General features: G+C 37.0%; 2 protein-coding genes across 2 annotated transcripts in view; one reads left to right on the top strand and one right to left on the bottom strand.

Annotated features, from left to right (window-relative positions):
* The window catches only part of LOC117564311 (disintegrin and metalloproteinase domain-containing protein 10), a 131,863-nt gene that overhangs the window by 74,625 nt on the left and 43,405 nt on the right, over positions 1 to 13,833 (top strand).
* Positions 7,650 to 8,856, bottom strand: LOC127565178 (ficolin-1-like). The gene is made up of 3 exons (XM_052002531.1): positions 8,688 to 8,856; positions 8,077 to 8,634; positions 7,650 to 8,018 (listed from the first exon to the last, which is right to left on the bottom strand). Exons 1-3 carry the CDS (start codon positions 8,810 to 8,812, stop codon positions 7,901 to 7,903), a joined length of 801 nt encoding a protein of 266 aa, XP_051858491.1. The 5' UTR covers positions 8,813 to 8,856; the 3' UTR covers positions 7,650 to 7,900.

Genomic DNA, 13,833 nt, shown 5'->3' with positions numbered 1-13,833 from the left:
GTTGAATTTCGCTGTAAACTGCATTTTGAGTAGGTTTTATTCGTCAACAAGTTACTTTATTTGCGCACAATTTAAAGGTTGATACTGATATCAGTTCAGAAAATGATGCAATGTAACAAAAGTGTGACTGCAGTTATTATTTTACTGCTGTCATAAGTATTGGTAAATTGAGAGATTACTATGTAATACATTGTTTTCCATAGAAATAAGTTCACTCTCTTTATCTCCTTCTCTCTGGGTATCTGAGTCTGACATAATAAAAGTACTCAATTTTAATTACTTTCCATACTTGTGCAACAATTTCATGGCATACTTTTATGTGTTACTCATCGACCCAGTTATTGTGCATAACTACGCGTTGTTCAACACTGTTTTGCAGTAAGGCGAAGAGAGTCGAGAGAAGCATTATAAAAAATGCAACATTGCGCGCAATAGTTGGTAAAATAAACAAAACTTTCCGCCTGCCCTGGCATATTTGAAACTTTATTCATGTGCTTCGTTCTTGGCGCTCTGTCATTTTGTTGTTTATTTCTACAAAAAACAAAGTTTTTTTTTCTTTTTTTTTGTGTTGTGTTTTAGTTGTTTCTTGTTTGTGGGCTCCATGTTTACTGCTGAGTGAATATTTTAGTCATTTTTAATATTTTTCCTCTTGTTCAGTCTCGAATTTCCCCCAGTTTGCAGCATTTTTATGTTGCTTGTTCAATTGCAAGAATTTGCTATTTCTTGACGGGAGAAAAGCTGTAACTTCTTTTTAGCATAGTTTGCATGCCATCAGAGTCTGTGATTGAAAGGCATTTCGTGCTCCTTTTTTGTTTTCTGTTTTCTGTTTCTTGTTTTTTGTTTTGCAAGTGGGAGGAGTGATGTGATTTTCGGTCTGAGCATTTGTTGCATGTCACATTGTTGCCGCTCTTCTGGGGTGCTCTTAGTACTATTACAGCAGCAACTTGCTGTCGGCTGCAACATAGTTGTTGTAGTTGCTCTGATGCTTTTTGTTTGACTCGGCTTACAAATGTTGCAACGTGCAACTATTAAATAGTTTTGCAGCAGCTGCCACTTTCAAGTGGCTGAGGCTGCCACAAAAACTTTGTGCTTTGTGCCACTTAAATGTAACCTACAAATTTTGTCAGAGACCAAACAAAACTTTGCATTATCTTTGAGCGTTAACACAAAAGTCAATTGTTGTTCACATTGCCTGTAACCGAAAATCATGAAAAGTATTCTAAAGATTTTCGTTTGAATTCCCTTAATCTATGCCAATATTTTCTTCTTTTTCTCTACAATCTAAACAAGTTTAAAGACTGTTGTTTAGTTGATGGCTTGCAATAAATTGTTCTACTAATCCAGTTGAGTTAAACTAATACCTACAATTTAATACATTCTCCTCGCTTTATTAATTAATTTGAGAGCACAGAGAGACAGAGAATAAGAGGTTTCCCATTTGGGGATTACAATGGCACGCATTTATTGCTTATTAATTTGACTAACCGAATGCCAACTGTCTCTCATTGAAGCTTTGTTTTGACCCTTAGCTGGTTTGAGAAGGGAAAACCAATCAAATGTGTATTATTTGCAAAGCAGAGCGATGCCTAAGCCCATCACGGGTATCTCTACGTCATTAATAAATAATAAACAAGGCAAACATGCAGCCAGCATGTTTGCATCAAGTATCCGCTCCGTTGCCTTTGATCGATGATCTACTGATGAATGCTTTGAAACCTGTGAATGTTGTCATCCAACCATCCATTGTACAATTCACTCACTCAAATTAACAAACAACATAATTGTTTCTGTATTCAATGCTTGTTTGCACAGGTCTCAAGTAAATTTTGTTGTCTACCATTGCACTGATTAGATATGCTGTCGATTGTATTCGCATTCTGCAACTCATTAAAATTGAGTCTGGATATTCAAGAGCCTTTAACATTGTATAGAGTCGATACATGTCCTTAAAGTAAATCTAAATCAACTTTGCACCATTTTTATAGCCGCATATTTTGAACATAACATAACAATATATCATAAATATAAATTAGTATATTTTAGTATTTGTGATATATTTTAGGAATAATACCACACTGTTTAGCTTTTATTCAAAATGAGTAGCTTTCTTACTTTGAATTTAATTTCAAAAATCGATTGTAATATGATGTGATTTGATTTAGTTTCACCACAAATTCCTTATAAATTTGTTTGTTATGGCTATTTTCAATTTGTTGACGTGCCCTTTTTCCCCAGTTCCCCCAAAATAACTCAATCAATATTTTACTTTGGCACCAGCGGAAAAGTAGGAAGTGGGAAGATATTCAGCCAAATGCTAACTAGTCAAGCAATTAGTGCTGGTTACGTTTGGTTTGGGGATCCGTGTCCATAATTGTTACGCTCGCCCACATCCGGGGGCGAATGGACTCCCATTCACACCTCCGTTCCCGCTCCCTTCGACCATTCACTGTGTTCTCTATGCGCTCTCAGTGCCCAATTACTGCCACACCAGTTGTTTTTGTCTTTTGCGCTACTCTTGGCCCATTGTCTCGAAGTATTTTCTGTTCTCGTCCATCTTAAACGCCAACCATCTCTCTTCTTTTTTTGCACTGTGCTGTGTCCATTCTATTGGTCTTCTTCCATTGCAGCTCCATTGATTACGGAAATAGCGAAACGCTAAAATCAAACTAATCAGTTGAATGATTGGCGTTGGCCCAGCGACGTTAGCAACGTTAGCTGCGTTGACAGCGCGCACAATGGCCACATCGATCGTCCCATTCCATTTTCACTTCAGACTCCCCTCTCTCTCCCACATTTGTGTCAACTCCTCGCAAATGAAAATTGTCCCTTTTTCTGTGTGTTTGTGTATGGCAGTTTGTGTGTGTGTGTGTGGCAGTGTGTGCGTGAGCGCTCTCAGAGTTGCCATGAAACTTTTGCTACCTTTTCTTTTATGCTTTGCTATTCAGGCGCCATTGCCGTTGAGTTCCTTTGTGTCCACTGGCTGTTAACGAGTTTTTCCCGGAGCCTGACGCTCATTAAATGTGTGTAAACCGTCATTCGAAGCTGATGACGGGCTTCGTCCTCGACTGGTCGACATTTAAATTACTTTATAGCTGCCTTCATTTAGTTTATAATACATAGATTTGCTTGGACACTTCACTTCTCCTCTTTCTGCTGTGCTTTTCAACCCAAGTTATTCTATTTTATCTTTTGACCATTTTCATGTTTTATTTTTTTTTTTAAGTAGTCTTAACATTTTCTTGTTACTTTTAATTTGTTGCAATTTGAACTTGCTGCGGCGTTAATTATACCTCGTCTTGATTAGTAAGTTCTTATTCTTATTTCTCTTGCGGTTGTCCGCAAGTCTTTTGCCATTAAAGTGTGAACTGAATCTTCTATTCTGCTACTATTTTTGTTTAATAGTTGTCTTCTATAAAATTTCGTCAGTTGATTTAATAATAGTAATCTGCAAATTATTGTTTAATTTTGTGGCTTACATAATTAGTATTTTTTATGTATATAGGAATTTAAATATTTGTTATTGATTTTGTAAAAATTCAAATTATTTAGATCTTCTATGCGTATTATTAAAAACGGTTAAAATAATAATTTATAATTATTATTTATAAGTAGAACAAAGTTGATGGTGACACACAACAGACACATCAAAAACAAGACAAAGCCAACGAATATACAAAAAGTAACTGCTTTTAAACAACAAGGATGCTAATGCTAAATGTTAGTTTGCTGGCGGGGTTTTTCTGTTTGACGTTGTCTCGAACGCCCAAATGTAGGCAACATTTTTTGTTATTCCGTATCTCACACGGACATTTTGCATGGGTCACGCCCATAATCCATAAGTTAAACTCGTAGCTTAGACGTGTGTGTGTGTGTGTGACTGTATTTATGTGTGGCTAAGTGTGCGTGTGTGTATGTGTGTGTGTGTGTGCGGTCGCTAACTGGCTGTTTGAGCAGCTAAAGGCGGCATCCTCTCTGTGGTTTGCGCAGCCCGACAAATAAACAAAGTGCACGGCTGAAGGGAACTACCAACTACCGACAACCCAAAACCGAACCAGAAACCCAAATCACACGCTTCAGACTAAAGGGTTAAAGTGGCTTTAAATGCTGCTCAACACTGGAAAGCAGCTGGGATGGTACAACAAATTATTGGTAGCTGACCTGCGACTCCTGCGATGTCATTGGAGGCGTGTACTTTGTTAACAATTTATGATTATTTTTACTTATTTTGTGCGCCTTTTATTTTTTGTGTATTTGTATTTTTCTCTGTTCTTCCTTTCCCATTTTGGTTGCTAACACACTAATGCTGACCCGCATTCACAACGTACAATGGCAAAAACACAAAAAGGTTAAAAGGTCCTTTGGGCAGGGACTGGGCAAGGACTCTACTTATATACATGCATAAATATATACATATACAATATTTTGCATAAATAGAATTTTTGGTGTGTCGCATTCTCCAGACGCCGTTTGTCGGCTACTGATGATGTGCTAATCCTGACGCAACAAAATTACTCATACGCTACGTTGGTCAGGGTCACAAACTTGCCCACGAGACAGACAAAGAAGAGCGAAAGAGAAAGACATTCAGTGTTTGTGTGTGGGCGCCGCATTGACATAATCATTTCGATGGAATGTGTTTTTTATGATGACTCTGTTTGCAACATTTTACGATTGTTTGAGGTGCGTAGAAAACAATGTGGTTGAATATGAAATCAAATAAAAAAGGAATATCCAGAATGGAGGGTACTGGTGAAATGCATAATTATTACGCAATTATAATTTCTTCTTCTTCAAAGTAAATATCTATTCTTATACTGCAAGTATTTTATTTTCAGCATGTAGGAAAGTATGAAAGAAGATCAAGAAGCAAGTTAAAAGTTAGAGGAAAGTGTTTTGTTTAATTACTAAGCAAATGTAATCTAAATGTTTTCTAATTCAAAGTAAATATCTGTCCTTATTCCAAGTGGAATTGATTTACAATTATTTTTGTGTGTGCCTCAAAAAGGAAATATTTTTGCATCTGCTGTGTCAACTCCAAACTGCCCGCCAGCTGTTTGTGATTCGAAATCGTTTTGCATAAGTCCTCGTCGTTTGGTGAAATGTAATAAGAAGTTGAGAAAATAATTGACTTAGATATGAAATTTATATAAATTTCAAATTTGCAACATCACATCAAGACATGACACAAAAATTTAATTAATTTGTCCTTTAGACGAAGACAAATTTCAGCACTAATTTGACTCGTGTCCTCTCCTATCCTCATCCTGCTCTCTTCGGTCCATTGCCATGGCTTGGCTGTTGATTATGTCTAATAATTTTTGATTGCTGTCCAGCCATTTGGATGGCAGGAGAGAAATTCATTAAATATTGATTACAGATATGCCATACACACAAACACACACACGGTCCCAGTTAGGCCGATTATATAAACACATAACATAAACCCCTCGAGGTGGAAATGACAGAGTGGAAGTAGAGTCAGTCCATATCCTCGGTATCAATTTCGAACGCTTCCTGTTAATTGCAATTTAAGCTTTGGCATATCTAAAACTTTGCATCCATGTTGGCACATCCTTCGTTTGTTATCCTTGGCTATCCTTGGCATATTTGTTTTTGCAGTTTTCACACAGCTGCTGCAGTTACATATTGCCTTTGCTGCAGACCACTTTCGGGCTTTCGCTCAGTCTGCGAGCGTGTCAATTATTTGCTAAATAAATTCCATAAATTCCTGCTAAATGAAATGAAATGCTGTTATTTGCCTTGGATTTATCATTTACCAAATGCATAAACATTGCTCGGCAGTGGAATTTTGCATTTAGCATTTGATCTGGTCAATTCTGGCTTAGCCAAATGCTTCAGCTTCCAACTGCTGATAACCATTTCAAAGTAACATATTTGATGCGATTCGTTATTCATTGAATTTCTAATTGCTGCTCGGGGTGGCTGCTTGATGAATTATACGCAGAATAAAATGTTGAAACTTGCAAAATTATTATTTCAGACGTTCGTTTGTTGAACATTTGTATTGTTAATAACTTCTGTGCATAGTCATGCAAATTGAAAAATCTCGGTCAATAAACATAATGCGAGTTCGCCATTTCCCAACTAGCGAGACCCCAAAAAGCGTTGACAAAGCGAAAGCACACACACACACAATGAAAACCACACACACAGACACACAGTAGAAGGAATCGCGGCGAAGCAAGTTGCAACAACCGCTGCCTGCCATTTCCATTTCATTCGCTGTGCTATTTGGTCGGGATTGGGGTTTTGGGCTCTGTACGGGGAAAAGGGTCGCGAGGCTGTTTGCTGTTGATGTCGTTTGGTTTGCCAAAACGTCGCTTGCATACAAAGCACAACATAAATTCAATATAATAAACATGTGGAGACTGAAGCCCTGCCCCGCGCTTCTCTCTCTCTCCTTCGTGCAGGACCTTTAACAATTGCAATTGGCTAAACAATAACGTGGAAAAGCCTTTCTGCCTTCCAGTCTGCCATGCCCACCCATGATGACCCAGTTAAGAAACGCCCACTATACACAAAATGCTTGCTGCATGTTGCGGGTGGGGGGCAACATTTTCTTGGGTTATTTAGCTCATTGTAAGTTGGCGGATATTCTGATGGATGTGGCATTTGGCCATTTTCGTTGACTCGCTTTTGCTTCTACTTCTGCTTTTGCTTTAAACTTTACTCTACTCAAGTCGAGCGATTGTTCTTGTTGTTGTTGTTGTTGTTGTTGTTGTTGTTGTCGCACTGCCAAGTGAAATTGCTTGTAATGCATTACAAGGCAAAACTTTCCTCTTTCTCTGTACTGTGTTGCATGCTTTGGGGCGCCTTAGTCTGCTGCTAGCTGTTAGCTGCTTGTTCCCAGACTTCGGCCTTGGCTCAACTGTCTGTCTTGTGTCGCTTTACTTACTTTGCTCCGGCTTTGAACTCACCAACAGCCTCGTCGCCCAGTTGCCTGCAGTTCTCCCCTCGTGTCGGATTATTGGCTAGTTTATGCAACACAGCTTGCCCAGCTCCTCCACGTTTCTCCTCTCTCTCTCTCTCTCTCTATCCTTATGTCTGTGTGTGATGTCTGATGGCTTTGTGCCTTTTGGCGTTATCTCTCGATATACAGCCTGTTTGGGGCATGTGGTCAACTTTGTCTTGATTATTTGTGGGCAACTGGACAAAGTTTTTGCAACTTTCGATTACTTAATATGTTAATTATTTTTAGAGTCAGTCGATTGCACTTACATTTCTTCTTTAATTTGTTTGCACAAACAGTCAATACATATGTATATATTTGTTAAAAAATGCCAACTATTTTTAAGCAAGAACACCAGAGGTGCAACCTAATTACTTATCCACAAATGTTTTTAAAATGGCATAAACATAAGTGAAATTAATAATATTGGGCTACAATTTTAAAATACTCGCTGTCAATACTGGTACTCAACTAAGGGATAGTATATATATTAACAGTATAGAATACTATGAAAAGTATTTCTGGTTTTTTATAATTTGGTCACATTTTCAAATCATACTCGTCTTTTTAAACTGCGTATTGTTTTTGCGAACAAAAGATCAAATGTTTCTATACAACATTTGTAGTTTTCAAAAGATAGTTTTAAAACGAAGTTGTTCTTTTTTAATTGCCTTCAGCAATAATTTAATTTGATTGTTACTACGGCCTCTTTCGCAAATCGAAAAGCAAGGTAGAGTCTTTTAACAACAGTATTTATGAGTCCTGAAAATTTAGTTGGCTTGGAATGCAGTTCTACATCGATATACCAAATATAACCTTTGGCTGTTTTTAGTATTATTTCGGTATATTAATTTGGTATATTTTTAGAATATGGTTTTATTGAAACAGGGTAGCGGGTATCTCACACTTTCTTACATGCTTTGACACAATCTAGAAAGTCGTCCTTGGACGTAACATCATAGTAGCTCTTTTAAGGGACTCAAATCCGTTAAACTTCTCGTAGTAAATGCCTGAGAAGTTTAACCCATTGTATTTACCAGTCAAATGTCTATAAAAAATAAGTTTTTAACAACAGATTCAAGAGAGCGAACACGTTATTTCCTTACGATTTCGAACAACTATGATACCACCAGGCGGCTTTTTGACTCTCAGCACAATTGCCCTTGCTCCATGTATCATGATCCCGATCAAAGGTTGTAAATTTCTGGCGAAAATTATCACTGAGCGAGTCACCCGCAGTGCCGTGGGCTTCGCCTAACGTGTGAATTGCGTACTCTTCATCCTCGTCGCCAATCGCAAATTTCTCAAACGTCTCGTAAGCTTTGTTTCCCTCAAAATCTTCTAGAATCACTATCAACTCCTGGCTGAACTCCGCTGTCAGTGCGTGTATTTTATCCAATCCCAAAAAGAATTCGCCATCTAGGTCGCCGAATCCCTTTTTGTAGGTATTCCACTTTCGATAAAAGTCCACACTTCCATCCGTTCGTTTTAAAATTACAGTCCAATTACCTCCCTGAGTGGTTGCATCACAGAGCACTTTAAAAGGATGTTGAATGTGATTGGGAATTTGAATCTCGTAGATTCCACTATTTAACGAATGTGCTGTTGCTTCGGCACAACTGCGAGGGTGCGAGTGTGATACGATCTTTCGATACGGTTCCGTTCTGGGAAGAGGATGTGTTAAATTAAATGCATTTTTTATAGTCTTATAATTTACTTTAAGTCGTCTAACGGCGAGGGAAATGCATTAGCTTCATAGAACTCTGTCCTTCGCTTGGTGGCATCACAAAGAAGCGCAGAAATATTTAGAACAAATATAATTTGTATTATTTTTAACAACATTTTCGCGACAGTAACTCTACTAAAACCAGCACAAAACTGAACTAATTTCCATATACATATCTCAGTTTTATATCAAAGACAAACTGTTCTTATCTCTATACTAGCTGCCCAAATGATAATAATGCTGATAGCGTTTAAGACTCTGAAAATTAAGGGATCAATTGAAAAGTCCGAGAATTTTAAAAGAAGTCTTACGAAACTACTTACTTTTATTTATTCAATATCGAAACTGCAGATAACTATGTATTTAACTGTTTAATGTTGTCGGCTACAGCAAACAAGTGTTGTACAGTTTACAGTGTATATACCAAACATTGTGTTCGATAAATTCATATTGAGTACAAAATATATCAAATTGCAGCTTAGACCAGACGGCAACACAGATTTTTTGGCATCTAAAATTATTACTTATGGAAATATCTTTTACACTTCTATCTGATCTATTTATATGATCTCAACAACGTTTTCAGAAATCATAAAGACTGTACAAACAAAATGTTTACTCTAGTTTTCAATTACAAGTGAAGGTTCTAGTTTGTTTATTTTACGGCGGCAGAGTTACAATTACAGCTGATGAAAAAGGGTAGTAATATATAAAATGAATGTTTCTTTAAGTCGCAATGGCAAATAAAATACATATCAATTAAGATTAATGTGTTTAAAAGGCGCCAAAACCAGTGAAAATAATATTTCATTAACATTTCGTGTTTCTATTAATTTATTTATTATCAGAAACCATTTCAAGCTGTAATTCTTGAAACTTTACAAAAAAATAGCAACAACTTTGAAGTTCCGAGTGCTTCAACTCGTTTTTAAATAACATTCAGTATTTTTTGCTTTATCGATAAGTTTTTCATTAACACATCTGTTACACTCAAATTACCAGTTTGCCTCATTAGGGCTACTGCTGTTTTCCTCCTATTTTTTTAGATCTACAATTTCCTCTTAATTTAGGAAAAGTTGTGTGAACTGCTGCTGTGACTCGTGTCAGTTGTTAATAAATTGAGGCAGCTTGGCGCTTAGAGAAGGAGTTTGCTTCAGCTATGTTTATGCAAATTGACAGGCAAACGCCTAATGGCAAAATGCTCTTAACCAGCCGCCCACCAATCGCGCACAGTCTGTTGCACAGGAAATTTACAGACAGCCGTGTCTAATTCGGATGCTGCCACATCGTGCCACACACTCACACATGTACACACACACACATACAAAAACCTACACGCTGCTTTTCCATCAGGCCAAACCCAATTTCCAATTTCACACACTCAACGCCCCCCACGCACGCAACACTTGAGCAGCTTATTAACTAAAGCAAAGGCTAACCGAAAAATGCTTTTAAATGTTGAGGCATACGTGATGTGCGATGTGCGACGGGCGATGTGCTGTGGAGAGCATCGCAAAATATTACGCATACGCCCCGTGCGGTGAGCGTAAGCGTGAGTTGCGTCTCATTACTCATACGTCGCATAATCCGCTGATTGCTGTGCTCATTTTTTATGCACTTTGGCAAAGTTTCCCGAATATATCCCCACACACGATGGGCTGATATATAATTTTGTTATCACAAAATTTGATGTGGTAACCGGCAAAAAAACATTGCGCTAACTGCATGACTTTCAGTTCTATGTTGCTATGTGGAGCACATTATCGAAATGAGTTTTTGGCTGAAACAGCAGTCAGAATAACAAGCATAAACAAGTCTCAAACACTGTCGGGGTGCCACTCGAAGGTGACCCTCGCTCCACTTGCCATAAATAGTAACCAAATGCGACCAACAGAGCAGAAATATGTTGGCTGACAAGTGCACAGCCACAGGCACTGGGCAGGACAGGACGGAGATGGAGTTGGACAGTGGCTAGCGATGTGCATGAGCATAAGTCGATTTGTAGTAGACCCAGCAAAGGATTACACATAGTCCTCGTAAATTCCGGCTTTAATTCCAATGTGGTCAACAAAAAAAAAAACAAACTTTAATTCATTTAACAACAGTTTTCCATATTTTATTTTGTTTCGCCAGCCAACAAACTGCATCCACACATGCGGCTTTAAAGCCTTTATTGTTTTTATTTTTTCATTTAAGCTGATTTACTTTTCACGGTAATTGCATGTTTATGCATTTGTTTGTTTTTACTCGCAGTGTATTCATGATTGTCTGAATGCTATTTATGTATCATGATTGAACCATTCATTATTTATGTATATACGGAACAGTTTCGCTCATGAGTAATTATAGTAAGGCATTGAAATTGGCAAACATATTAATAACGTGGCCAATCAAAAAAAAAATTAAAGTTTTCCATCCATAAATTTGAAAAAATACCAATTACAAAATAGCTTAATTAAAATACAAAAATAGGGCATTGTATTCAGAATAGTTTTGACTTGATCTCGTAATTTTCAGAAATTAAAATTAAATGGAGTTTTAATATTGTGTTAATTGAATTTCTATTTCAATTTCAACTGTTAACTGTTATTTAACTATGTCTACGCAGAAAGCTTTCCATTCATTTATTCTATAAAATTAAAATATAAAACAATCTCTTTGTATTATATTATACTGAATAATATGGTTTAAACTATTATCTGCTTACAATCTATAGCCATGGATTGAAATTGATAAATATATTAATATCGAAGACAACTAAAGTGTAGAACTATTTAAAAAAAAAGTCTCTTAAGATCTGGATGATGAAAGCGCTACCAAAACATAATCGCTTCAGCTTGTTCTAATTATTTGTAGACATTTAAAAATAACGCTCTAATTAATTAATTTAAAGGTTTAGCTGAACGTAACTACTAACGCTAAGCCTCAAGGTTTTAAATTGTGCTGCCGAGCAGCTACTGTCACTTGGCAGAGCAGCTTAGGCGTTTTGCTGTGGGGGTTATGTATGTTTAAGCTGCGTACAAATTGGGTGGCTAAAAGCGACCTAAACATTCCATACATGGAGAAGAGATTAGCTCAGAGCGAAGCACATCGCATGTGGGGCTATTTGATGTTGCATTAGTTGAGTGGCTAGGGGAATGACGTGGAGTGGAGGGGACTAGAGGGAAGGGAAGGGAAAGGGGAGGTAATCTCTGTCTTCCGTTCGCCATTCAAGTCTGTTGGCCCTGTTGGACTATCAAAAACGAGTTGGGACCACGCCCACAACAAACAGGCGGACAACAACAGCAATATCAGCAGTAGCAGCAGCTGCTAATGTGCCTTTGTCTTTGGCTTTGTGTTAAGAATAGGAAGACTGCAAGTGTTTAAGTGTGTGTGTGTGCCAAATGTATGTGCGCCCCTGTATATGCAATGGTTTTGCTGTTGTAATTGCTGCTATTACAGCTGCCTGTTTGTTTGTTTGTTTGCTTGTATTGTTGCTTCTGTTGCTGTTGCCTTTAAGCTAAAGACTTAATGCGCTTTGGCTGGCCAAAAGAGCGAGAGAGAGAGAGAGAGTGAGAGAGCTGACTGCATTTGGCTGTGTTGAGCAACGTACCATATTCATCATCCTCTCAACAAAAATTATGCACAAAAAGCGAAAATAAAAGTTAAATCAGTGCAAGTATATGATGAGGTTGAAAGGATGGCTGCGAAAGTGGAAAAATGTGTACAAAAACGCACACAACACCCACACAAATATAAACACTCCCACATATGCTCCCACACATACATACATATATATATACATATATTTATGTACGTGTGTATAAAGTCTTTGTCAGTTGCTTTACTTCTTTGGTCCTTGGTGACTTTGCAATTTGCTTGCTTTTCGCTTTTCAAGAGGTTTTTCAAATTATGCACTCCACTTACACACACACACACACACACACACACATGCAGCCATATCCTCTTGTTACCTTGTACTGTGAACGTATACTCTGTGTGTGTGTGTTTTTATTGTGACTGTGAACTTTTCATGCAGCACTCTGAAGTGCAAACAATGTCAACATGTAATTTTGTCGCACACAATTTTCTAGTTTAGTGCAAGGACATATTAAAAATTGAAAATCCTCTAACAAAATTTGGCTAAAAGCGGGTTTTTTCTTTCAAAAATCATCATGCTGTTGCTCTTTGCACTTCAAAGTTTAAATTATTTTTCTTAAATATATATAATATTTTAATTGCAGTATTTTCTTTGAAATGTGTTTTGCATTTACCAGTTAGTAACAATAAAATTGCATTTCGTAAACTTTGCTTATATTTAATATTTATAATTTTTAATCTTTAAGATTTTGATATTTATCTTGTTTTTATTTTTCTTCGTCAATTTAAATATTTGAAGAAAATCAAGAAGAAATTGTTTTTCGAAAAAGTTTGTAATAAATCACAGATTGTCCGTGCTCTGTATTTATTTAAAAGTTTTCACTTTGCTTTAATGCCGCACCTCAATCGTTCCACAAAAAAAGTACTCCAATTATTGGGCACGTGCGTAAGGTCGGCAGTCCCATCAATTTACATGTAAATCGCCTCAAGTTGAGGAGAAATAAAAAACATGAAAATAATATAAGATTGCAGAGCGAGAACGGGAACGAGAGCGCAGCAATCAATTCATTCATTTTCATTGAACGAAGCGCCCCCAGAACGCAGGAACGCTAAACTTTGGGGGAAATATTTCAACTGATTGGGTGTTTTCCATAGTCGAAAAATTCAAAGAATACATAAAAAATACAACAAGGAAAAGTTAAGACTCTGCCGAGTTGAAGCAGCGGCAAAGCGAAATCGAAAATAAACCGCAATTCAAATGAAAGAATAAAATGAAAAGCGCACACGCAATGCGCAAGGAAGGGAAAGTAAATTATAAGCCAATGCCAAAGCTGAAATGATTTTTAATGAAAGGCAAAAGAGAAGAAATTCTCAAAAAAAATTCTGGCAATTGCGTTTCTGCAATCATTCCACAGCATTTATGCATTTGGAAAGCAATATTTATATTCAATTTGCTGGTGTTGTTTTTTTTTTTTTTTTTTTTTTTTATTTTATTTTTTTGGTTATTTCTGCTGCTATTTTGTTGGCGGAGGGTTCGTGTGGTTTATTTTTTGTTTTA

Source organism: Drosophila albomicans, chromosome 2L (genome assembly GCF_009650485.2).
Source record: "Drosophila albomicans strain 15112-1751.03 chromosome 2L, ASM965048v2, whole genome shotgun sequence".
NCBI classification, from domain to species: Eukaryota; Metazoa; Arthropoda; class Insecta; order Diptera; family Drosophilidae; genus Drosophila; species Drosophila albomicans.
Note: the sequence above shows the minus strand (reverse complement) of the source record. Positions and strands in the feature narration are given on the sequence as shown.

Coding starts and splice junctions, on each gene's coding strand:
- LOC127565178 (XM_052002531.1), bottom strand. CDS start 8,812: ATGTTGTTAAAAATAATACAAATTATATTTGTTCTAAATATTTCTGCG. Junction 8,635..8,687: donor TCGCCGTTAGACGACTTAAA/GTAAATTATAAG, acceptor TCCTCTTCCCAG/AACGGAACCGTATCGAAAGA. Junction 8,019..8,076: donor TATCATAGTTGTTCGAAATC/GTAAGGAAATAA, acceptor TATTTTTTATAG/ACATTTGACTGGTAAATACA.